This window comes from Thamnophis sirtalis, unplaced genomic scaffold (assembly GCF_051295495.1).
Source record: "Thamnophis sirtalis isolate CommonGarterSnake01/CBP01778 unplaced genomic scaffold, rThaSir2_p1.2 scaffold_4, whole genome shotgun sequence".
NCBI lineage: Eukaryota > Metazoa > Chordata > Lepidosauria > Squamata > Natricidae > Thamnophis > Thamnophis sirtalis.
In genome coordinates this window covers 40,239,898-40,266,842 of record NW_028261384.1, presented here as the reverse complement: position 1 = coordinate 40,266,842, position 26,945 = coordinate 40,239,898, and the positions used below count along the sequence as shown (strand labels likewise).

Below are 26,945 nucleotides of genomic sequence, written 5' to 3'. Positions count from 1 at the left end.
CTATCAATATTCAGCATCTCCTATTCCAGCTCCCCGGAGATCTGGATTTGAGGATGAAAGGGTGATTTAGAATTTATAGTTGTCAGCATTTCTAAAATTTGATGTATTTTTTCTGAGATTATGCTGCAGTATAATCCATATGAATCCAGGAGGAGATACAGCTTCTTTTAAAGAATTACCAACAACTGCTATGTACTATTTAAAACTGAATCACTGCAAAACCCCTGTATGGTGCCTCATGATATACAATATTCATACCATGATTGTGAAGCAATAAATGATATGTCAGACTGCTATGGCAATACACTATGAGAATAACTTTGGGAAATAAGGAGCATCCACAATCTTGACAATTATCAAACAATAGTTGGGATGGAAGGATAGTTTATGACTGGGTGAGGTGGGTGGGAGAAGGATTATATTTGTTGCCCCCCCTCCCCCAACACACACACATCATCCTTCCATCCTTGGTGCTCTGAGCTTGCTTGTTTTCTTGTAGACATTTCATTACTCAAACTAGGTAACATCATCAGAGCTAGCACTCTAATGGCTAATGTAACACCTGCAAGAAAGCAAGAAAGCTCAGAGAGCATCAAGGATTTCTCATGTCAACCCTGAGCTACAAATATTCTCCTTTATTAGTGTCTTCATATCCACCCCATCACAATCCAGTCAGAACCTATCCTTTCATTCCCTCTTTTATCCATTCTCAATTGTCAGTACCTATCTTCCATCCCACTCTTCTCTCTCCCATCATAACTGATGAAGTTTCTTGGTTGAGAAACTAAACATTTTGTTTTTCTTCAAGGAAAAACAGTCCAGTTGCACCTTTTGGAAAAAAAACACTTTTGAGAGTTTTATGTGAAAGAAAAAATATAATAAACATATCTTACTGTTAGAAACATGTCAAATTCTTGTGAAATATCATGCTCGGCATTCTTAAGAACTTCATCTACATTGAAATCTACATCCTCAGATTTCATTAATATTGCTGACCCTAGGTCAAAAAACTTGACAGGAAAAGAGACACAAACAAAAAGTGGTTATCTATAGTAGTATTAATCTGCAAAGTAATTCCAGACAGATTACTCAAAAAGTTAATAGTGAATTAGAAAATTGCAATGTTAGATTGGTTCCATTCTGCCTTAAGCAATCTTTATCTTTTTAAGCAAGAAAGCAAAAAAATAAATAGCTAAGTCCTCCCAAAATTACTGTCAACATTGACTTGCAAATAAAGCCATCACACTCCAATGCAGCTTGTCAACACTCAAATTGAGGGTATTCAGTTGATTAATCTCTGCTTTTTTTAACAACCATTCGCTCTTGATGACAAGATTGGAACAAGTATTTAGTTGTTTTGCTATCTGATACTAGAAAGAATAAGCTAAAACTCAACTGGCAAGACACTAAAGGAAACGTGATCTGCCTCTGAGAAATGGATCTTGCTTTCTCCTTGGTATAATTGGGCATGCAGTGTGTGTGCATCATGGTTCCAAGACAATGGAACAGGATCTGAAACACCTCAATTTCTTTTAGACCAAATCCCATCAAATGCTGTTCAATCATTGCACCAATTTAACGTGATTCCATTTCATATTGTCAATCACAGCTGAATATTATTCCCCAATAAAATATGAATGCAGCCCAGCTGTCATTTTAAATTAAGTCATGATACTAATTTTCTCCTGAAGACACTGTGGCAGTTTTTTATTTTATTTTCAACCAACAATTCTCCGTTCAAATATTAATGGCTATTTTATATAATGAAGTATTTCATTTTGGATCTTCCAATGTAGTATTATTTTTTGCAAAAGCAACAATTATCTCCTTGTTTGGATTCAGCTGCAGTACATACACATAGCAAAAAAGAAGCAAGTTACTTTTCTACATTTTATTGCCTTTTAATGAGATTTTTCTCTCTCCAGATGACTATTAGCTGCAGTGCTGAAAAGTTGCAAATTTGTCTGATCCAAAAAAATCTAAAAAGAATTAGACCACAACTTCTAAACAGACTTTTAATATAAATGTAGATTAACTGCAAATTTGAACAAAGTTTTTTTTAATATATAAGACATATCTTTTTTACCTGAATTATCTTGCTGAAACTTAATACAAGATTTTGTAAGGAAGCATCTGTAGCATTCCTAACCCGACTGAATTTCTCCAGCCTAGCATTCTTCCATTCAAAGAACTCTTCAAACACTTCTGAATTCTCTGCTTCATTAAACTGCCCATATGCAACCTCCAAAGATCCTTGCAACTTCTGAATATCAAAACAGATAACAAAGAAACTAAGATAAAAGCAACAAAGAATCATAATAACACATTATAAAATAAAGCAAGCTCCTTTGGCTTTATGCTGATTCCTCTAGTAACTATATGGAACAAAACCTGAAGCAGTGATCTGTAAGAAATGTTTGGCTTATGGGCTAGATATTTTTTATTTCTGACTTATATATCAGGAAGAAGAGTAACTATTGCTGATCTATAAAGCAGAAGAAAGAGAATTCCAAGTATACATAAAATATAGGTAGTCCTCAACTTACAATCACAACTGGAATAGATATTTAGGTTGCTAAGCAATTCGGCCATAAAGCAAAAGACCACATAACCATATCACTTAGCGACTACAATCCTAGCAATCCTCTTGCTGTTAAGCAAATTTTGCTAGTTATTACCAAAAACCCATCCCAATCCAAGCCATTCTGGGCTTCATCCCTCTCAGTCTCAAGACTCAGTAAGGTAAGGGGCTACTTCCAACTCTCCACAACCAGCTATTCCACCCTCCAGACATCTTTTGTGGGGCAGCAAGCAGTCATAGAACCACATGACTTCAACACAGCTTGCCACACCATGGGAAGCTGCAGCTGCCCTAACTCAGTCCCAGTCACCCTCACAAACCTGCATTCTTATAGTCCTGCAACCCTGCCCTCCACCACAGCTGACCTTCAACTATCTCTTCTTGTTTCTGCTGTTCACAAGGTATGACTTCACATGGGGGGGGCACAGAAGAGGGGGGAGAGCGCAAAGCAGCTTAATGAGATAATCCACCAAAATGCTCCTTTTCACCATCTTTCTGGATTGAATGGTTTTGCTTTGTGAAAAAGAAAAAAAAGAAAAAACAAAGAGCAGTCCTAGTTCTGTCCAGCTCATTGCAGAAAGGGTTCCTTTAAGTTTTTCTTCTTCTTTTCCCCAGCAAAGGGGTGTTTTGACATGCTTGAGTTCCTTTAAGCCTTTTCCTCCTCAGCGTGCAAAGCCAGTCATATGTGGCCCAGTAGCCAGGCCAGGCCGACCTTGCCAACAGTGGGAACAGGAAAGCAGCAAAAATCAGCGGGGAGCCAAAATGGCAAATATGGAGGGAGAGAAAGGCAGGTGGGGTGAGTTGCAGTGCTCCTGCAATCCTAAGTGCAGGTGGGTCACCAACTCTCCAATTTTGATCATGTAACCATAAAGGTGCTCCAACATCCATAACTTTGAGCATTGGTCATAAAATGACTTCATTCTTTTGCAACCTTGAATGGTTGCTGAACCAATGGTTGTAAGTTGAGAACTCCTTGGATTGAAACAACTCATCCAGTTCCTTTCATGCTTGTAGATGGAAAATGCAAAAAGAATATAGATCCTAAAGCTAATTTCATGCTTTCAAGTACATTTAAAGTTACAACATATACCAAACTATCATGGATGTGAATGGCTACAATATACTATTTGAAAAAGATTGAAACCAGAATTAGGTATGATAATCATCTGCAGGAAGAATGAAGTAGTGGGAAATAAAAAAAAAATCAGGAGTGTCTCTGAAGTGCATGAAAAGAAGGGTGCAGCTAATATGCTTTCTACAATATCTACCCATCTAATTTTATTTTGACATACTCTGTATTCCTTCAATTAAACAATGTTATTTCTCAATCCCTGGAACTGTACCTTCTGCAAGATGCACTTACTTTCTGGAATAAAGTTCCCCCCAAGATCCAGATGCCCCCCCACTTTGCTGTTGTTTAAAAAAAGTGTGAAAACCTGGCTTTTCACCTAGGTGTTTGGTAAGGGAGAATGAGATTACTCACTTCAACATGCTTGCTTTATGTTTTATAAATTTTATTATATTATTGCATTTATGTTTGTTGTAATTGTCATCCAGATCCATTGAGTCAGGTGGCAGACAAGTTTAATAAACACTTAAGTAGATTTGCACTAATCTCAAAAAGAATATTCCATATCACAAAAGGCTGAACTAAGAAGTTGCCAGAAATCCTTAATTGGAGGACTCACGAGAGAATTCCACAAAATTAAAGCAATTCATTATTTTTAAATATCCCTATTATAGAACTAGAACTATTAAGACTCATTATAGAGAATGAACTTCAACATTCCTTGAAGACTCCTAAAGAAGTTTTTCCCCAGGGTGAATCCTTGCCAATTACTAAACATCAAATAGAAACATGTCTGTATGAGATCTATAAAGGTTATTCCTTCTGAATGTAGTAGTCTTGTACAAACATTTTGATTTTTACTTAGTTACAGATCCCAGAAAAATCAATATGCATATATTAAAATGACTGCTGCATGCTGGAACTTCATTATTATTTACACTGAAGCATTAATTCTCACATTCATTTTTCACAGGAGTATGAAAAGCTAACTCTGTTGGATTGCAGTAGAATTTAGCCATTCCAGTAAGCAGTATATCATAATCTTATCCCTGTTTTGCAATTCTGAAATTTTTTTCAAGCTTATCATTTTTTTAAAAAATATAGCAGAAAAGAAATAGAAAACATATGTTACTATTCAAAAATATTTAAAGCAAGAAAATCAGACTTTTTAAAGTAGACATGTCAAATATGTGGGCCGCAATAGGTTGTAGAGTTGGCCTGCAGGGCAGTTCCGGAGACTTGCCATCCCGGCACCAGCCATACCTACACAGTCAGCTGTGATGACCAGGCCATGCCGACCCTGGTCCCCAAGGGCAAACAAACTCCTGATGCAGCCTGCAATTAAATAGAGTTTGACATCCCTGTTCTAAAGCATTGGCATAAAAAATAATTGAATATGAAATTATTTTAAACACATGCAAGGCCATTCCAAGAAAGAATAAAAACAGACAACTGTGATTTTGAATGGTGAACTGCAAGCATTAAATACTTTAAGTCTTGATATAATATTAGAGACCTATCTCAAAAATTAATGCCAAACAGTAATTTGACTCTGATCAAAAGAATCCTTTATTTTTATTTTTAATGAAATATTTCAGAGATTTGTAAATGTCTAGTAAAAACATTTGGCAGTATGTCTACTCCTCTGCTCATGGCACATTTGAAAAAGTTTGGAGACTGCCATCTTGTGGAGACAAGTACTAACATATGCAGTACTGAATTTGAAACAAAAGAGTTTAAAAAGCCTTAAACCTGTTAGGGAATTTAAATTGTTACAAAATACATTTTTAGAAGATTTGTGGAATAAAATAGAAAGAAGTTTTTAGTTTTCCCTTTATTTGTATGCCGCCCTTTTCCCTGGGGGGACTCAGGGCGGCTCACAGTTCAAAAAGGGGAGGGGGGAAGTATGTCATACTGAGAAAATAAGCAAAACTCAAAATGCAGAACAAATATATAAAATAATTATAAATTGTGGGAAAGAAAAGACTGCAAAATTATGATCAGGTGGAGTTTTTGAGATCCTCAAAAAAAGATTAAAATAGAAGGAATCTGAAAGAGATAATTCTGAATTAGGTTCTACAGATATTGACTTTTCTAAACTTTAATTATGATTACAAATGTATATCATAAAATATAAATGAAGCAGATTATTGATTTTTTTCAAGACTTAAAAAAATTAAAACAATATATTTGCCTCGAACAGATTCATAAAAAATATTAAATATTTGATTTATAAACATTTGGATGAAAAATTTCTCTCAGCAGGAATAAGAAAAAACAAATGGAGCTTATATATCAACCCTCAACTAAAACTAGAACACCTATTCACTACTGAACATGGTAGATTTATTGAGACAAAGGTTTACTTACATGGGGCTAACCTATGGTGTTAATAATTCACGTCCCAAATGGGGGCAAAGTGAATTTTTATAAACTCAGGGAGAAATTAAAATAGGTGTTGGAATTGGGTATTGTAATGGAGTGGTTTTTTTCTTAACATCTAGCTAGATCATTAGAAAATTTCTTACTCAAAATAGATTACCAAAATCTATTTTGATGGACAAATGTAAACTTAGTGGATGTGTGGAAACAGAAAAATGAAAAGAGAGTATACCTACTTTTCTGAAAGATATGGAGCCTTCTCAAGAACAGAATATGATTTAGAGCTCGAAGAAGGATACGGAAAGAGAAAGTGTTTTCAGCTGGTGAGAAATTTTTAGTGTTTTAAAAAGAGTCTGGCTACAAAAATTTAAAATTAATTTAAATTTGAGAATAGAAGAAATAAGCGGCGAAATTAAGCTTTGAATGGTTTTAGACAGTATGTTATCTTACCTTTTAAAAGCTATTTTCATGGATGGAATTTATGCAAGCCTTTTAAAATGAATGGATTAAGTTTTCTTCTTCTATCTTTTTTATTATTATTATTATTTGCAACCTATGGATTAAAATTCTCCTTCATTACTGCATGTTTTTCCCTTTTTCTTCTCTATTTTATTCACGAATTTGACTTTTTTAAAAACTTGTAATATAAAAAAGATACAAAAGGAAACAAAGAAAATTGTAACAACTGAGGGAAAGACAACACTGCTACTCAGAGGCTGGAGATTTGTGTATTGGAAACAAAACACTTTTACTTTCCTCACCGCTTATTCTAGCTTGGCACTTCAAGGTCTCACCGTTTGTTTATAAAGAGTGATAAGAAGAAAAGCATACAGATATTCCTTTGAAGTATATTTCTAACCAGAGAAAAGTGAAAATAAGACCTTATTGTGAATTTATGCTTAATCTTGTAAAAACCTTCCAAGCCAGAGCAGCGGTGTTTGTCAGCTGGAGATAATGGTACAATTTCAACAGCAGAAAGAAACTTTAAATCTGCAAAAGATATTGTTAGAAATTCAGAAATTATCAAACACATTTGAGAGGACGGAGAAGAAGTTGGAAAATCTAGAGCATCTAACAGTAAAACATGATGAAGTTGGAGATGTTTATCAAGTGGAAAAAGTGGAGGTTAGAGTCCTAAAAACCAAAGAGAAAAATGACCATAAAGAAATCAAATCCGCTGATATCTATGGAGATTGGTTTGTGTCTGGAAATGGAAAGAGTAATTAAATGGAGGGGAACACTATCCCAGATGACAAGATACAGAAGAAGAAAAAACAAAAGAATTTATGGATTTAAAGAGAAGTTTTATTAGCAACATCATTGATAACACCACTGACAATTAAAGATAAGCTGATCAAGGAAACAGAAGAAGGGCATCGAAATTACATGAGAGACTTAATAAGCAATGAGTTGCAAAGAGGAGTCCATACAAATTTGATTAAGGAGATGATTAGAGGACTGATACCACAAATGGCAGAAGACTTTTTGTTTTGTTTTTCTACTGGAAAGATACAGGTTGATAGATGAGAGTGTATAATTTAAAATTAGTTAAACTTAGTGAAATTTAGTGACAATAGATTTAGTTAAATAAATAATTGATAATGATAATAATGTATATATATATATATGTATTGCTATGATAAGTAATAATTGGATATGAATATTGAATGGTACCTATGAAAGGAAGATTAGAATTTTTTGGTTAAAGATAAAGGTTAATAAAAAGAACTAAGTTAAATTTAGTTAAGTTTTGATTTATTGGGGGGGGAGTTATGATAAAGGATAGTCAAATAAAGGAGGGATAATGATAACAACGTGTGTGTGTGTGTGTGTGTGTGTGTGTGTGTGTGTGTGTGTGTGTGTGTGTGTGTATAACAAGGAAATTGGATGTAAATTGTAAACAGTGATTTGGAAAGGAGGATTAGAAATTTTTGTTACTAAATATTATGGCTGTTTAACCAGAATAGGACATAAAGATTCAATGTTATTGGAGGATATTAGAAATAGCAAATTAAATGCCAGTATGTGGTTATGTTTTAAATCTTGGTATATTTTATGATAAAGGACGTTTAAACAATTATAGTCAAATGAAAACGGAGGTATGATGATGGCAATATGTATAAATATATCTGAGTTAAAATACTTGAGTTAATATGAATTGGTTGATGATTGTGGAAGAAATGCACGAAAGTCTTTTGTAACCAACTGATACACTTTCTACAGTATGTAAAGAAGGGGGATTCTTTGTGTTGTGTTTGTTTTGAACTTAAAAATAAAACAAATTATATATCTATAAAGAGTTTGACACACCTGCGTTAAAGGAAATTATTAATAGGAAAAATAAAAAAATGGTTTATTAGGTTTCAAGATTAACGAAGACCTTAACAGTAATGAGATTATAAGATTGAACAATTGATGAATAAAATTGAAAGTAGATATATGGGTATTAATATGATATTTAATAATTGAATCGAAGGTTTTACAAGATGTAAAAGAAAGAAGAGACCTGGGATTACCCTATTTGAAATTGTATTTTGCAGCTTGCTATTTAGTTGGATGAAAAAGTGGATGTTGGTAGAAAAAAATTAGAGCTAAAAGGACATGACTTGAAACTTGGATGGTTTGAACATTTATAGTACAATAAAGCAAATGTTTTATTGAAGATTGTAAAAATCATTTTTAGATATGTCATTATAAAAGAATAGAGAAAATTATATGCATCTCAGTGTTGCTTTTCTCTCCCCCTTTTTGAGCCCTCTCTCTGGGTTCTTTATGCAGAATTGCTCATAAAATGCTTCACTCTGAAACAGGTGGAGGAGGAGGAGGAGGAGGAGGAGGAGGAAGAGGAGGAGGAGGTGGTGGTGGAGGAGGAAGGAGAACAAAGGAAATATGAATGCTTCTGAAACAGCAGCCACTGTTGCCAGAAAAAAGCCAAATAAAAAATGCCATTTTCTTCACAGAAGCAGAAGGAAGAAAAAGAAGAGGCACAGCAAAACTAGGACAAAATTGGGGAAAGTACTACTGCTTTACCTGCTGCCTATTAATAAAGGAAAAAAAAACAGTAAAAGAAATCTGGGGCAGGGGAGGATTAAAGACAGACCAAGATGCATAGACAAAATACAGAATACACTGTCAAACACGACTGAATGAATAATATCACCATCATACTAATAATAGTAATAGTATAGTAGCAATAGTAATATTAGTACAAATATTATATAACAGAATAATAGTAGTAGAATATTGTACATAGAAATGTGTCAAGAACATTATATACTACAAATAGTAATAGAAACAAATGGTGGTATAAGACAATTCACATAGAAACAACTCACACATGCATGTTTATATGTTTTACTTTTTTTAATCTGGATATTCTTTTTCCAAAATAAAACCAACTCTTACAGTGAGATATAAAACTTCAACTTTGTAGGGTCCAATGCTTTTGATGCTTTGGAATTTGAGTTAGTCAAATTGTTATTTATCTATATATTTTTCTCCTTTTTGCACTGCCAATCTTCCTCAAAGAGAGACTAAGGGCAGTGTACAATAAATTGGGTATAGCTTAAAAAGAACACATTACAGCCATATTGAGAATATGGAATAAATATAAAGCTAGTCTATAATTGAAAATATCTTTGTGGATCTCAGTATAAGAAGCTTTTTGTAGCAGATAAGTAAATTTAAATGACTAATTAGCGTGATATATTAGTTTTTTTATGAAACTAGAAAATGTTATCTAGCAGTACATTTAGAGACACTTTTCTTTCTCTTTTTCTCACCTTTAATTTACTTTGTCTATTATTACTTGTTTTTGCATTACATAGCAGACCCCAAACAGGAACAGCATGTTTTCTATCTGCATACATATGCCTATACCGATGTCATTCCTAATTACTATTTTGAATAGCATGATCTGCTCAGATTGCATAGCACATTAAAACGTAGCACACAATGGACATTTTGTTGATAGCATCAGGAGGCTCTAAGGTTACTTCAGAAGTTAATTTAAATATTAATGTTTGCAAAAAGAAATATCAGAATGAGCCCATGACTGTTTTAAGTTATTGTTTATGATAATACAAAATTGTAATCTGATCTAGAGAGCATCTCATTAACATAAAATAAGTATAATGCCAATTTGGACCCAACCTTCAATGTTTCTAAGCGTTCAGAACAAGGCAGATCATCCACTTCCACAATGAATTCTTCTACAGCTTTGTACAATTTATGTTGCAATTCATTCCTCTGGAGAATCAAGTTTTGTATTTCATCCTGTGCAGAAAAGAATGCACAATTGAGGTCATCTTCAGCAGAGATACCGGTATTCCTCAATTTACAACCACAACTGAACCAAAATTTCTGCTGCTAAGTAAAGGAGTTGTTAACTGAGTTGTGCCCAAGCTTATGACCTTTTCTACCCCAATTGTTAAATAAACCACTGTAGTTGTGAATCATGCAATCGCTAACCAAATGTGGCTTTTCCTACTGACTTTGCTTATTAGAATTCATCTGAGAAGATCACAAATTGCAATCTCATGATCCAGAGACAATGCAACCATCATAAATAAATGCCATTTAACAAAAATCCAAATTTTGATTATGTAACTTAGGGAATGCTGTGACAGTTTTAAGTGTGAGGAGTATCACTATATTCAGTGCTGTTATAACTTTGAACAATCACTAAATCACAAATGGTTCTAAATCAAGGACCTCCTGTGTAGAACCACCCTATACTATCATGGTGGCGAACCTAGGTCACACATGCCGAAAATGGCACACAGATTGCAATAGCAATAGCAATAGCAGTTAGACTTATATACCGCTTCATACGGCTTTCAGCCCTCTCTAAGCGGTTTACAGAGTCAGCATATTGCCCCCAACAACAATCGGGTCCTCATTTTACCCACCTCGGAAGGATGGAAGGCTGAGTCAACCCTGAGCTGGTGAGATTTGAACTGCAGTCAGCTGAAGTAGCCTGCAGTGCTGCATTTAACCACTGCACCACCTCGGCTCTTGTCGCGGTAGTTGCGGCCTCGTTGGCTCCTCTTCCACATTCATGTGCACACACATGTGCCGGTCAACTGGCCTTTGCACGCGCAGAAGCTCCAAATCCAGAAGAGCAGCATTTCGTTGCGCATACGCGCACCGGCACCCAAACTTCCAGGTTTCCGTTGCACATGCCAGCTGTTTGTCAGGGTCACACATGCACAACGGAACACTGCTCTTCCAGATTTCGGCATTCTTGCACACACAAACGCCAGCGAGGCTGTGCATTCCTCACAGGATGGTTTTGCATGCCATTTCTGGCATGCAGGTTGGCACTCAGTGACGAAAAACGTTAGCCATCATTGCTATAGGACAACCCCAAATTTAGGCAGTCAATCATATTATGTGAAAATGAATTTAAGTACAAGAAGTGTCAACAATCCTCTACAGTGCATCTACCTCCAGGTTTTTGAACAACCTAATACAGCACTGACATTGATTCAAGACATCAGTTTTCAGATACTTGTGCAATAACAAACATTGTATCATGTACCTGCTTACAAGCCAGTATAGATGAAAGCAAAAGCAGCCAAATTATCAATATTTGCAATTAGAGAAATTGAGCGTTGGCTTATCTGAATGGTCGTTCTCTGGGAACTGCGAAAAAGTCCAAGCATGGGTTAACACAGCCTATCTGCCCTAGGACTGAATAGATTTTTCTTTGGTCACGCCTCCTTTGCCTGAAACTAGAAGAGCCGAGGTGGCGCAGTGGTTAGGGTGCAGTACTGCAGGCCACTTCAGCTGACTGTTATCTGCAGTTCAGCGGTTCTAATCTCACCGGCTCAAGGTTGACTCAGCCTTCCATCCTTCCGAGGTGGGTGAAATGAGGACCCAGACTGTGGGGGCGATATGCTGACTCTGTAAACCGCTTAGAGAGGGCTGAAAGCCCTATGAAGCGGTATATAAGTCTAACTGCTATTGCTATTACCTCCTGGAGGTCAGTTTAAAAACGAAGTCTTGTCCACTGTAGGACGCCCTTCAGGTATCCTAATCGTAATGCCAAACTTTGGACCCTGCAAAAAACCCTGGGTGGTTTGGACTCTCCCTCAGCGCCCAGAGAATGACCGTTCAGGTAAGCCAACGGTCATTCTGCTGTGCGCTGCTTGGAGAGGCCAAGCATGGGACATACCCAAGCTATTTTGTCCCAGGGAGGGCCGAAGTCATGTCCAGATTGTCCGGAGCTGAGACAACGTGCTGCAAAACACGTATTCCAAACGAGACTTCAGCTGAGGCAAAGGTGTCAATTTTATAATTTCTGATGAAAGCTGTGGGGGACGTCCACGTAGCAGCTCTGCAAATGTCAACGATGGACATCTGAGTCGCCCAGGCTGCTGTAGTGGCGGCACTCCTTGTGGAGTGTGCCATCACATGACCTGGCACGGTCCTCCCCTGATGTTCATAAACCATTTTGATTGAGGCCCGCAGCCAACACCCAATGGTTGAGGATGAGACCTTACGACCCAGATTGAAACGACACAAAGAATAACTCTGAATGCCTGAAGTCCCTAGTTCTTTTCATATAGATGTGGACCGCTCGTCGAAGGTCCTGCTTGTGCCAAGAGCGTTTCTTGGGATGCTTAGACCTGGGGCAAAAGTTCGGGAGGATCTCCTCCTGAGATCTGTGAAAGTGAGAATTCACTTTTGGTATGAAGGAGGGATCGAGACGCAGGATGACCCAATCATGATGGACGATACACAGTTCCTCCCTGGCAGAAAACGCCACAATCTCTGATACTCTCCTGGCAGAAGTAATTGCTACAAAGAAGGCAGTTTTAAGAGTCAAGTGCTGAAGACTGGCAGTTTTCATCGGTTCAAATGGTGCGGTGGTCAGGGCTCGCAGAACATATGCTAAGTTCCAGAACAGTTACCTGTGTATCACCTGAGGTCGAATATTGGTCGTACCCTTCAAGAAGCTTCTGTCCTGAGGGTGTTGATACATGTTGTAGATGGACTTCTAGATGCTTGAATGGTCTGGATGACCTTGTCAGTAAGGTTTTGTTTCCTTAGAAGCTCCCCCTCAAATGCCATATGGCTAGTTGGAGCCACTAGGGCTCTGGATGACTGATGGCCACCTGGCTGAGGGAGATCTGCTCCTGAAGAATTCTTCACGGCTTCTGTGCGGATGGATCGACCAGATCCATGTACCAAGACCTCCTGGGCCAATGCGGAGCTACCAGTAAGCATTCTGGCTCCTCTGCCAGTTTGGTGATTACTTGCGGGATGAGCGGCAGGGGTGGGAAGGCATACAGGAGACCTGGGGGCCACCTGGACCTCAGCACATCCGTCCCCTCTGCCTGGGGCGAGTGGTAGCATGAGAAGAATCTCAGGAGCTAAGTGTGGATTCCAGTTGCAAACAGATCGACTTGTGGCTGTCTGAACTGCTGCACTATCTGCTAGAACAGAGTTGGATTTAGACGCCATTTGAAATTGTCGATCATCTGTCGGCTCAGCCAGTCTGCCATGACATTGCTGGTGCTAGATATGTGATCCGCTCTTATTGATGCTAGGTGTTGTTCCGCCAAACAGCCCAGGGCGTCCACCTCTGGCATGAGCCTCCTGGAGTGGGTGCCACCCTGCTGATTTACATGGGCATTCGTTGCAATGTTGTCTGTAACAGAACATGGCGACCCATCAGTTGGGTTGAAAAACATCTTAGGGCGAACCTGGCTGCTCTCAGCTCCAGCCAATTGATGCTTCGAGCTGCCTCTGTCTGCAACCATCTGCCTTGTGCCAGTTGACCTTGGCAATGTGCCCCCCCCCCAGCCGTAGAGACTGGCATCCGAGGTGACCACGACGCTGTCGGGTTCCTTGAATAGAAAACTCTACTGTTGTCGACTGCCACCATCTCAGGGAGCAAATCACCTTCAATGGGAACCGAATCTTTCTGAGCGAGTTGGTGGCCTTCGATCTCTGCATCGGCAATAAGAACTACTGTAGTTCCCTGGCATGCAGCCGAGTCTAGGGAACTACATTTAGGCAAAATATCATGATGTCCAGAAGCTGCAAGAGTTGAACAATTGGCAAGAATCTGACCCAGCGGCACTGACAGAGTCTGTTCCTGAGATTGCATAGCCAGTCTGGTGACAGAAACATCTGGCATGAAACAGAGTCTATTATGGTGTCAAAGTGCTGAATGCGAGTCACCGGGTCAAGGTGGCTTTTCTTCTGATTCAACAAAAACCCATGGTTCTGTAGGGTGCGTATGGTGATTTGCACCTCTCTTAGAGCCTGGCGACGAATCATTGAATGAATGATGATGTCGCCTAGGTAACATTACAGGAGAATGGGACGGGCGCGAAAGTGAGCCACCACTGCTGCAAGAAGCTTGGTAAAAGTCTTGGGGGCGGATAAAAGGCCGAAAGGCAGTGCCCTGTAGTGATAGTGCCTCCCGTCGTAGTGAAATGGCAGGAACTTTCTGTGCGATGCGTGGATGGGCATATGCAGATAAGCTTTTTTCAGATCGATGGACGTGAGCAGGTCCCTTCAGTCCAGGATGGATTGGTGAGACTGCATCTTGAAGCGTTTGTAGGCCAGATGCTGGTTCAAGTGCTTCAAGTCTAAGATAGCTCTCCACCCGCCTGAGCTCTTGGGGACCAGGAAGAGAATGGAATAAAATCCCTTCCTCTCCTGGTCTGGTGGAACTGGCTCTATGGCGTTTATTTGCAGAAGATGGTCAATGTCTACTTGCATGAGGGACCTTTTGAGGGGGTTTTTGGACAGGGGGCAACCAACAAACATTCATGGGAGGGAACTTTAGAAACTCCAGCGTCAGCCCCCTCCTGGTGGTGTTCAGGATTCACGTGTTCGTGGTAATCTCCCATTGGTCTGCATAAAGTTGCAGGTGACCCCCGATGGGAGGGTTACTCTGGCGGTCACTTGCCGCGCCTGAACTGATTGTTGGAGCCACCATAAAATGGCTTCCGAAAGGATCTCTGGTTCTGTTGCCTTTCCTGGGAGCCAAAGTTGTTCCTGTCCTGGCCTCTATCACTAAGATGATTGTATGACCTCTGATAGAAAAAGGAGGTAGACGCCTGGGCGTTATCCTGGCCCCGAAAGGTCTGCTTCCTGAAGGAACCAGAGCCCTTCTTATCACTCTTTTTAAAAGTAGAGGGGAGGATTTTTCGTTTATCCTTCGTCTCTATCAAAAACTTTTCTAAGGGATCCCCAAAGAGGTGCTCCCCTTTTAATGGGGCTGAGGCCAGCTTCCACTTGGCCTTCATGTCCACCTGCCAGTGTCGGAGGCATAGCAGGCAGCGGGATGTCACCTTGGAAGCCAACGCTCTAGAGGCGAATTTCACCGCATTCAAGAAAGCATCTGCAGAATATTCCACAGCTGTAATGATCTTATTGAGATCATGATGCCAGCAAGATGCCTCCGAGGGGGGTTTGATCTCAAATGTCGCAACCAGAGTAGGGACGCCTTTGTGAGGAAAGAGGTGGATGTAGATGCCTTAATAGCCCAGGCAGCCACCTAGTGCGTCTTATGACAGGCCTTTTCAGACCTTTTGTCCTCTGCCTTAAGACCCTCTAAAAGGTCTGCTGGAACAGCCGAGTTGGAGGTCAAGGAGACCACCGGGGCATCCACAACTGGCAATTTCAATATATCCTCCATTTTAGACTCTAAGGGATACAAAGTTTTGTCTCCCCCACTGGGATCGGCTGCGCCCACTGGTGCTGCACGACATCCATGAACCGATCAGGGACTGGAATGAGCTCCGGGTCTGGTGCATTCTTTTTAAATAGTCCCTCCTTAGGGTACTGGGAAGTAGATAGGACAGCCTTATCCTTAGATTTAACTCCGTGGAATCCCTGGCATTATGTAAGATGGCCTTAAACAAGGACAGTTTGAAGAAGCCTGTGAAGCCAGGTTTATTGGGAGGTATATCCTCATCCTCCGATAATTCAAACCCGTCCGCAGCCTCCTCCTCCTCCTCCTCCTCCTCCTCCCAGACCGAAACCTCTGTTGTGACTGAGGTACCCAGAGAGTTGGTGGTGCTCTCAACTTGGTGGTGACCGGTCTTAAGACCCCTGCCACCCCTGGCCTCCTTTTGGTGCATTGCTTCAACCATACCCTGGGAAATAGTCTGGGATATGACCTCCCTCATCTCCACTGAGAGAGCAGGGCCTTTGTCCTCTGCGGGTCTGGACCTGGAGGAAGTCAGGCCTCGTTCCCTTATAGCTGGAACTGAGGAGTCCTCATGAAAGCAACCTTGAAAAGGCTCCAACTCCTCCCTTATTGAAGAGCTGGGGGAATCCAGGTATCCCAAGGAGGCTGCAGGGAACCCAAACTGAGAATTCTTACCACTTAGGGATGTTGAGTGGTCCCCTTGATTAGAGGGAGAATCCCCTCTCTCTGTTCTTGGTGGAGGAGAGGCCGAAGCAGCCTCACAAACGTGAGAGAGAGTTGGGGCCTGGAGTCTACCAGATCTCTCCTTTGGGGGCCTCCTGCCTCTTGTCTCCCTGATTCCTGGAACCCTTGCTCCCAGAGGAACTATGGGATGATTTCCCTCCAGTGCCCTTCTTCCCCTTCCTCCCTTGGTATGGGGGATTTGGCCTGCTGCGCTTCGCAGAGGGCCCTGCCAGCTCCTCTCGTGGCTCCAAACCTTCATCTGCTATTCTGTCGATGGAGATCAAACTAGGGTGGCTGATTGTCAGCTTGGAGGGCGAAGCTGCAGCAATGAAGGGCATTAGACGCTGGCCAGCCAGCTCCAAAGCGCCTGCAGATCCACTTAATAGCTGAAGGCTGGTTAGATTGCCAGGGCACTCCAATGCCACCTTCCTGAAACAGAAATTCTTCTGGAGGGGGAGGGAGGCCCTGCCGGTGCCCCGGACAGGACCAGGCACTCCCCAGTGGCGATCTGTGCTGAGGTGGTGATGCGCGAGGTGTCGATATTCTCGATGGCTCTGGCGACAAAAGTTCAATTTGGATGCCAAAAATGGCTGCTGCGGCTTCGCACTACCTATAAAGAGTCCTCCGATGTCTGCTGCCGCCTCAATTAGTGGCCATTAGAAAGCACGCAAAAGCGTCACTTCAAAAATGGCCATCATGGTTGCCGAGTTCTCAGAAACACCGCTGTGGAAACCAGGTTCTTCTGAGGCTCCCAACCCTGACAAGTGGCCGGAGACATGCAGAAACGGCTCTGCCGTCCCCACACCCGCCAGCACCTGCCTGACAAGCGGTCTCTGCGACCCTGACTACTGCATGCGGCCAGCAGGTCAGAACCTGACAATCACCTCAGCAATCCGAAAAGGAAAGAATCCTCATAACAGTTTACTTATCTCTACACTAAGGAAAAATTAAAAGAAAAATCCGAATTCTGAAATGATTTACCTGGAGAGTCCAATCTATCTGTCAAAGGACTTAAGGGCTCCCCAAAACTAGTCCTAACGGGCAGACTGAGTTTTTAAACTAACCTCAAGGAGGCAAAGGAGGAATAACCAAAGAAAAATCTACTCAGTCCTAGAGCAGATAGGCTGTGTTAACCCATGCTTGGACTCTCCAAGCAGCGCACAGAAGAGCAAACACAAAAAACAGTTCTTGAGCAGTATGTCTTCTTTGTTTATCTGCTAATATATAACCAATGAAGAAAATATTCACATTAATTTGTTTATATACCTTTGTTTATATCTACCTTGTTTATATATATGGTAGTTTCTATATGGTAGGAATTTACATAGCTTTTCAATCCAGATGCTGAGCTTGTGAGAGTACGGGGGAGGGAGAGACAGAGAGAGATAGAACATCCACTCTCACACATTTAGTTGCAGGGAAGATGAATTTACTCGCTCTTGACAAGTTTAATAATTAACAGAATAATTTGTAAGTAGTGGACATGTAATAAGCATAACAATCATATAAAATTAACAAGACCAATAATATGAATGATAAAAATGACACAGAAATCTTGAATTCAATTTTCATTCAAATGAAAAATTTCCTGCCATTGGGTCTACCCAATATAACAATCTTCCTGTATGTAATTACTAGAAACTGAGTTTAAATTCCTAGTAGCTACATTTAGGAATTTAAATTTCTACTACCAGTAGCTACATCTAGAAGTTTAAAGTTATAATACCTACATCTAGAAAGATTATTCTAGTGCGGATGTCGGCAATCTGTGGCTCTGGAGCCGCATATGGTTCCTTCATCCCTATGCTGCAACTCCCTATCACGGCAGAGATGAAAGAGCTGTCCTTCTTCAACAGAGCCAAGAGAAAGAAGGGAATGACGTAGGAAGCGCTCCCGTCACCCGGCCAAGTGCCAAATATAAAAGTTCAGCAGGAGGTGGGTGGCTGGCCCAGCTGAAGCACACCCATTGGTGAGTTGGATGGTGGAGATGCCTGGTCCAGCTCTTGCAGCGAGACACTGTTTGGCACCTCAAGATGCAAGATGCTGCCTTTGAAATGCACTGCGCCTTTGAGGAACCCAGGCAACGATGGTTGGGGCTGGGGGGACGGGGGAAAGCAGAGGCATTCGAGTTGCTTCTCCCCTTAGCAAGTCGGGCCTGGATGAGCACAAAGAGTTGTGTGCTAGGGGATCAGAAGATGCACGCCGACGTCGCATCAACACGCATTTCCAGCACATGCTCCTCTGTCCTGAAGTAGGATTGAGGGGGGGGGGCAGTAGGTGAAAAGATAGGGGGCTTCTAGGAGGAAAAGCCCGGCTGGCTTTCCTTTTGATGTAGGTTGGGGGAAGACCGAATAAAAATCCAATTTCCCTCAATAATTGGGAGAAATTTCTCAGCAGTCCAGAGTCCAGAAATGGGCGTGGGGTCTGTTTGTCAGAGGATCGGAAAGGAAATCAGTTGAAATCTGGGTAGGAAGCTATTCAGAGAGGTATCAGCCTGGGTCTCTTCTCCTCTTCCCCTTAGATTTCCCCCTCCGGCTTTCTTCCCTAGCTTCAATTTTTAAGGAGAGGGGGAAACATAGTGGGACAATAGTAGCTAAAAGACTACGAGGGGGGAGCAGAGAGAGAACCCCCTCCTTTGTATTGACTGGCTCTTTGTCTCCCCACCCACTTCAGACCGTTTTCCATGGGGAAGCGAAGGGCCTTGGTTGGAGGCATCAGGCATAAAATGCAGCAGCCTATACTGCACCAAGTTTTCAGACTGGTACTCCCCGGTACTCTCTCTCTCTCTCTCTCCGCTCCCCCAAGTCCAGAAGGGACTCCACCCTAGGTTTCCTGGTTCACGTGTCAACTTGCAAAGCATCCCTGACCTGATTTCAAGTTGCCAAAGGCAAGGGGGATAGGATCACGAACTTACAGCTGCAGCGAGGCAGCACATCAGTAAAAATCAGAAGTATATTACAGCCATAGCTCTGTCAAGGCTGTCTTCCAGGGCTACCTACAGTGGCTGGAGGAGAGTGATTTCTACAACCCGGAAAATTGCTTCCTTGGAGAATGTAACTAATGACATACCTTGGAGGAGGTGGGAAATAGAGTCAGAGTTGGCTTCACTTGGGAAGTGCTGACAAGAAGCTCCTAATAAATAACTGGATTTTCTTTGAAGCTTGGCTCAATGCTCATGATTTATTTAGGGCATCTGTCAGAACCCTGACATCATATTTTTTTCTAGGTTGGGGAGGAGACACTCTGCAAAATGTGTGCTTAAATCTTGCGCCATTGCAAAGTCCTGATTATTAAAGACAGGGATGGGGAAAAGATGTCATTCCTTTCCCAAGGACTCAGAGAAAGTGGAATAAAAATGTGTGTGTAAATAACAGCCTAGGATAGCTTTAGCCACAAACAACTGCTATTATTTTTGCTGAGAGTTTCTAAGCTGCACAGCATTCTTTAATAAATACTAACAATAACAAACAATAATATACAGAATTAAAGGAAGGAGGTGAAATCAAGGAGGGAGGGTGAGAGGGAGGGTGGGAGGGAGGGAGGAAAAATCAGAGGGGGGATGGAAGGAATAAGAATGTGAAGGGGGGATCATGTGACTAGATGGGAATGTGTGATGTTGAATTGGACACGCCCACCTAGGTTTTGTGGCTCCTGGTGTTTTGTTTTCTGTGGAAAATGTGTCCAAAGGATTCTTTCAGTATTTAAGGTTGCTGACCCCGGACTAACACCTGTAAAAATTTTAAGACATTCATTCCCATTCTCTCTCTCTTTCTCTCACAGACACACACACAGACACACACACACACACAGAGTTATTACAGTCCAACAAATTCTCAAATTGTACTCCATTTAACTATCCTGTTGCTGATCAGTAGAGGGAAGAGAAAAGCTATAAAAATGTGCTACTAATGACCTGTAAGTTCCTTTCTCCTCTTCACAAAATCCATAATCTGTGACAGCTCTAACATGGAGCCAATTTGGTTTAATGGTTAAGGACCAGAAACCAGGAGACTTATGAATTGTAGTCCTGCCCTAGGCATGAAAGCCAGCTAGATGACTTTGAGCCAATTACACTCTCTCAGCCCAACTCAACTCAACTCACAGGGTTATTGTGGAAAAATAGGAATATTAAGGATATTAAATCTTGAGTTACTTATAAAGTAATAAAGCATGATAAAAATCAAATTCATTCATTAATTAATATGGATAAATCATATATTAGCAAAATATAGTCACATTTTAAATCCTTGGCGATATTTGCTAACAAGCTTAAGCAGCTACTTCAACAAAATTTAAGAGATATCATAGGAGCTTAAATGGTATGATTTGTCACCTACCACATCTTTGCAAAGGCGTATTTCTTGCTGGGAAATATTATAATCTGCCCATATCTTTTCAAGCGTTTCCATGGACAAAGGGACAACAAGTTGCTCGTTGGTAACTTTATTTGCAGCTTCTAAAAGATCTTCTCCCAAATGAGCTCTCTCATGATTTTGTCTGAATATTTAAAAATGAACATTTATAATACTATATAATTAAGATCCATTATATAATTAAGATCCATTTCTATGCGTCTCTTACAGCTATTTTTACCCAATAAAATATATCCCAATATTCAAAGTATAATTGATTCTATCTGATGTACAATAAAAGAATACGTAAGAACAACAGATGAAACCTTTCATGTAGGAATACTATCATCAGAGACATAACAAAACGATAGGCTTAGGTAATTGTATTCTTTAAAAGATTAATCAGTAGTATTTATCAGGAAAATATAAAGTTTAGCCCCAGACTACGCTTAGTCTTTGAACACTCTTGTTCCTTTCTCGTTCCTCATTTCTTCCTTCCTGTACCTCCCGATCAGGTTGCCTGCTGCTATATTCCCCTTCATTTCTTTCCTTCACCCCAGCCTCCTTCCTCTTTCCTCACCAACTGCGAAGCTGCTAACCTTTATTCTTTTTATACCTTTTTGTATTTCCTCCCTACTTGCCTCTTCTATTCCCACTCGTTTTTCTCACTTTGTTGCTCTTTCTAACCTGTTCCACTTTCTCTGCCTCCTGACACACTATCTTTTCTCTACACAGCTGTTCAATTTCAAATAACCAGGGGGATCAGGGGAGGGGAGACAATGAAATCAAATGGTAGCACACTGACTTTCTACATTTGTTGCAAGTAATAGAGGATGGTACTATGATCAATCTTTACATAATCTAACACATTGATTTAAATATTATATACAATTACATTTTTATGTATGTTAGGTAAACCCTGCTATTTGACTGTGAGAAAAAAAACATGTTTTTCTGAAGAAAAATCAGAAAAGTCTTTTGTGGAACTGCTGTGTGTCCAAGACACTTTAAACAACTTCCCATTCAGAGGATTTATTTTTTGAAAAAAAAACAAGGTTTAAACTATCCATTGGTCTTTGAGATAATCTGTTCTTGAATTATCAAATTTTGCAAATTCCTACTGAGGTCTCAAACCATTGCTGAAAAGTAAGCTGGCATTCTACTCAATTAAATGGGCCACTACAGGTTGTCCTGTAATGGAAGCCTGAAATTTCTGTCATATGTCATTATGGTCATAATTGAAGGTATCCATTTAACCAACCCAATTTTACAACCTTTTTGCAGTTATTAAGGGAATGCAGCTGTAGTAAGCAAAAGCCGAAGTTGTTAATCAAGCTCATTGTCCACAATGAATATTTTTTGCAAGAAACTAGAATTAAACCCGTTTGCCTAACAAAAAATGTAAATCAGTCACATAACTGCGGGATGGTGCAAATGGCTATAAATGTGGACCAGTGGCTAAGCGCCCAAAACATGATTGTTCACGAGTTGACAATGATCACATAACCAGGAGAGGGATGAGCAGCCATCATTTTGGGAGGTCAATTAAAAGGTCAAGGATTTTCTGTAAGCTATTTTTAGTATCACCCTGATCGATGTAACTTGAAACACAGTGCAATCTTTTACTTATATATGAATTCAACAAATGTGGCAGTAAAAATGGATTCACGGGTGTCTGCATGCACCTGTATGCTTCTGGAAACAAGTACAAGATTCCTGATGCCACCCTTGGCTTTCCAAAATTAAATAAATCTGCTTTAGAAACAAATGGATTAAAAAAAATGCAAAACAACTAAATCTCGTAAGATGTCAATATTTTCCATGAGATCGCTTGAGATTTCAGCTGGGAAAAAGTAAAATCATGAAATTGAAATAGCAGAAAACTTTATTTTTATGTATTTATTTATTTTGTCAAGCATATATAAGATAACAGATATAAGTATAAACATGATTATTAATACAGGAAATGGATATAAGTGGGGACAGTAGGACAGGGACGGTAGACACATTGGTGCGCTTATGCACGGCAGTTATAGACCTCTTAGGAATGAGGTGAGGTCAACAGTAGACAATCTCAGGGGATCCGGAAATGCCATAAGATTATAGCTTTAGAAGTAGTTTGTCATGTACCACTGAATGAAAGGATTTACAGAAGTCTATGTAAATTGGGTCTATTGCTCTACCCTGGTTGAGTTGTGTAGACTATACGTTTTTGCAGTGTAGAAGTTCTGAAACTTATGAAATGTTGGCAATTTTCACTTTTAATTATTTTTTGTTGACTGCAATATCTCAAATTATTTCTCTCAATAACCCCCACCTTATGTTGCTATGTCTGTTTCATATAAACTATAGTTAAATAAATCATAGGTTATCCTAAGAGTAAATCAATGTTTGAAAAAATATCCAGGATTATTATTACTTACATCAACTAAAAATTATCCTTTACAGATAGTCTAGAAAAATGCATACCTCATTTTTTTCAATTTCTCAAAGCTGATAGCCAATTTTTTCATTGTAGTTCCTACATAAGTGAGCAGCTTATTTTCCATACAATCATGGCTTTCCTTGGAAGCTTTCTTCTCTTTCTGCATTGCATATACCAATGAAAGCATTAGCCCATCAATACTGCTTCTTATAAGCTATCACTGAAGAATTGAACAGGATTAAGTATATCTTTCATACAGGTATACAGATTTTTTATTTCAGGCAGTTTAAAATCACAAAGAAAAACAGTACTAGAATAAATATTTTAAATGGAACTGGTGATGAAAAGCCAATATAACCAGAGCTTTGCCTTCCTTAATTCAGCAGTCAAGGATCACATTTATTATTACTAAGGAAGGCAAAGCATGTTAAAGCAAATTGAATGAAGCCGTGTTACGCATTTGGGCAAGCCAACATTTTCTCAACGTAGAAGATGAATTTCAAAGTTTGATTTTAAGTCCATGATAAGCTTGTATTATAGCTTATATTTTAGTGGGTTTCTGCCTCAAATAGTGAACAATGCCTCTAATTTTCAGCAATCACAGCCAAAAGGGCTTGGTTACAAGTGATTGTAGACTATTATTGAGCTAAAAGATACCAGGTTAACAAATTAAGACTGTAAAGAATTGCTTATATTAGCTGGACCACTATTGTCTCAGGCACCTTCCTTTATATCCATTACATTTGGTCAGGCCCACAGAATCTACTGGCAAAAGTTAAACACGTTAAAGAAAAAACATCTAGATCAGTGTTTCTTATTGGATGGGACTTCTTGAAGACCCTATTTCTTAAATTGACAAAGTCTAAGAAACGCTGACCTAGAATTAAGCATCCACCCTCACTTTTTCAACAAAGGAAGAATTTTCTATATCATTTCATTATTGTAAGATTGACAATTACATAATTACGGTTGTAGCAATATTCTATTTATCCTACCTCCAGATCAGATGCCAATTGTTCTACTGTTGATTCCAGTTTGTCACACTGATGGAAAAGAATAGTGTTTTCTTTTTGGAAAGTCCAATTTTCTTCTTTTAGTTTCTCAATCTCCTCAATCAACTTCTGATCTTCTCTTGGTTTTTCCAGGGTAACATCCGACATCCTTCTAAAATCACAAATTACCATTTTATTATTATTGGAACATACAAGGAAGATTCATCAAAAGAATTTGAGGTATGTTTTAAAGGACTGTGCCAAAGCCTACCAAGGACATCTTTACTAGCTGCTAATTAATTTATCATTGATGTAACAAACCTGAGTAAAACAGTAACGTTTATGGCTCTGCTTCCTAAGAAAGTAATGATGTTTTTCCAGTATTTTCCACTCCACTGCTAAACTAGAAAGATTATATGCCTTATTCCAAATGGGTTCCAAAATTCACATCACACATTAATACTTGAATGGTAATTAAGCTTCACATTCAATTCCTAGAATATGTGCCACATCCTTATTGCTTTATTGACAATGGGAAGGTTTGTTATTTTGATTTTTTTAACCTTTCAAGTAAAAAGACCTACCACCTTAGGATCACCTGTTAGTTGACCAGCCAAATACTACCATTACCTGATTCTGCTTAACTTTTTCAAGATCAGTGCTGTAAGCTCTGGCTCTTTTGTATATTTTTCATGAAATCGCACATACATACAAAGACACGGAGCTTGTGTTGCAGCAGTGCAATGCTTAAAGACGTCCATCTGTTTGTCCGTTGTCTTTCCTCCTATTTGTATTCCCCCCACTTACTTTGGTTTGTGAGCCGCCCTGAGTCCCTCTGGGAATAGGGCGGCATAGAAGTGCAATCAAATCAAATCAAATCAAATCTTCTTGAATATGTATTTATTGTGACTGTATAGCACAAATACTTGTGAATCCAAACATGTGCTTCCAATTCTAAAATAATAAGTTCTTTGGGCTGAAAGACACTTTGGCGTTAGCAGGGGAACAAATGCAGCATCTGCAATATTTTAAAGTAGTCACTTTTTTCCATGCTGAGCTATTATGCTGTTTTGGTGTAGTTTTTAAACAATGCATGATTTTGGCCATTATGCTTTATAAGCAAAGGTTTACAGCTTTATATTGGCTAACTTTCTCTTTTTTATATATTAGACAACATTTCTGGTTTACTGTTGTAAAAATGAAAAATGGGATCTCTGAAAAGATTACCTCAACTTTTCTAGCACAGGTTTCACACTGGCAAATTTTAAGTAACAAAAACCTTCACTGGTACCTACTGCCACTTATGATCAAATAATGAATTTCTGAGCACAATTTCAAGTTCTTTATTGTATAAGAGGCACAAACTTCAGCCAACTAAAGTTATTAATATAAAACATGAGAACACCATCTCTAAGTGGTTTACAGAGTCAGCATATTGCCCCCAACAATCTGGGACCTCATTTTATCAACTTCGGAAGGGTGGAAGGCTGAGTCAATCTTTAGCCACTCAGAATCTAACTCCTGGAGTGAGCAGTATGTTAGTTTTGCATTCTAACCACTGTGCCACCACAACTCTATGTAGGAGGGCTTAGACACAAAACAGATTTTGTAGAAATCAAAGTCAAAAAGGACCTGAATGTTTGTATACCAATGCACAAAGTATGAATAAACAGGGTGAACTAGAAATCCAAGAGTGTATGGATATTCTTAGTCATCAAGGTCATAGTTGTCTCATAGATTTTTTTTTTAAGGCAACAGTACTGTTTTCTTTGAGGAAAAAGAAGATATTTTGCTCATCCAAGATACCTTTGAAGCGAAATTTCATATTTTTCCTCAAGAACAACAGTCCCGTTGCCTCTCGAAAAGGCACCTTTGAGATAGAAAACCAAGTACATGAGGGTAGATATGATATTGTTACCATTACATTGGTGGCTGAAACCTATGAATGGAGCATACAGGTAGAGGGATTTAAATCTAAAAGGAACAGACCTAATAAAAGAGGAGGTGTAATTGTGCTATATACAAGAAATAACTATTTCTACAGAAATACAGAACAATGATGAAAAACATTTGAATGCATTTGGATCAATATAAAAGATAAAAAGAATGACATTGCTATAGGTATATGTTGCAGGTTACCCAACCAAAGAGAAAATGTAACTTTTTCTTAATCAGTTAACTAAGATATATAGGAAGCACATAATAGCAATAGAGAACTTTAACTATTCTGACATCAACTGTGAGATAAATTGTGCACCTATGGAAGATCAAAATGATTCCTGACAAAACCAGGAAACTACAGATCTGTTAGCTTAACATGAATATCTGGGAAGATTTTGGAAAAGATAATCAAGCAATGAATCTACAAATACCTAGAAGCAAATAAAATCATAATCAGAAACCAACATGGGTTTGTTAAAAAACAGATCATGCCAAACAAATCTTATTGCATTCTTTGACAATAAGATCTTCTTAGTGGAGTAGCAAAATTCCGTGGATATAATCATTTGGACTTCAGTAAGGATTTGATAAAGTACACCACAACTACCAAATAAGATAGAAAAATGTGGGTTAGACAGCATCACTACCAGATGGATTCATAACTGGCTCACCCACCACACTTAGCATGTAGTCATCAATGGAACTGCATCTACATGGAGAAAAATATACAGTGGAGTATTCTAAGGCTCTGTCTTAGGCCCAGTACGTTGCTATAAATAAGATTCTATAAACTAGAAAATATAA

The 26,945-nt window shown here is 39.4% G+C and overlaps 1 protein-coding gene across 1 annotated transcript in view; it reads right to left on the bottom strand.

The window, feature by feature from the left end:
• Window positions 1–26,945, bottom strand: part of STK31 (serine/threonine kinase 31) — a 71,843-nt gene that overhangs the window by 36,951 nt on the left and 7,947 nt on the right. The window contains exons 7-12 of the mRNA XM_087714375.1: window positions 24,204–24,372; window positions 23,253–23,368; window positions 20,769–20,928; window positions 10,185–10,307; window positions 2,087–2,263; window positions 894–1,010 (exon numbers count right to left, since the gene is read on the bottom strand). Coding sequence (XP_087570501.1) covers window positions 894–1,010; window positions 2,087–2,263; window positions 10,185–10,307; window positions 20,769–20,928; window positions 23,253–23,368; window positions 24,204–24,372 — 862 coding nt within the window. The remainder of the gene's footprint in view (window positions 1–893; window positions 1,011–2,086; window positions 2,264–10,184; window positions 10,308–20,768; window positions 20,929–23,252; window positions 23,369–24,203; window positions 24,373–26,945) is intronic.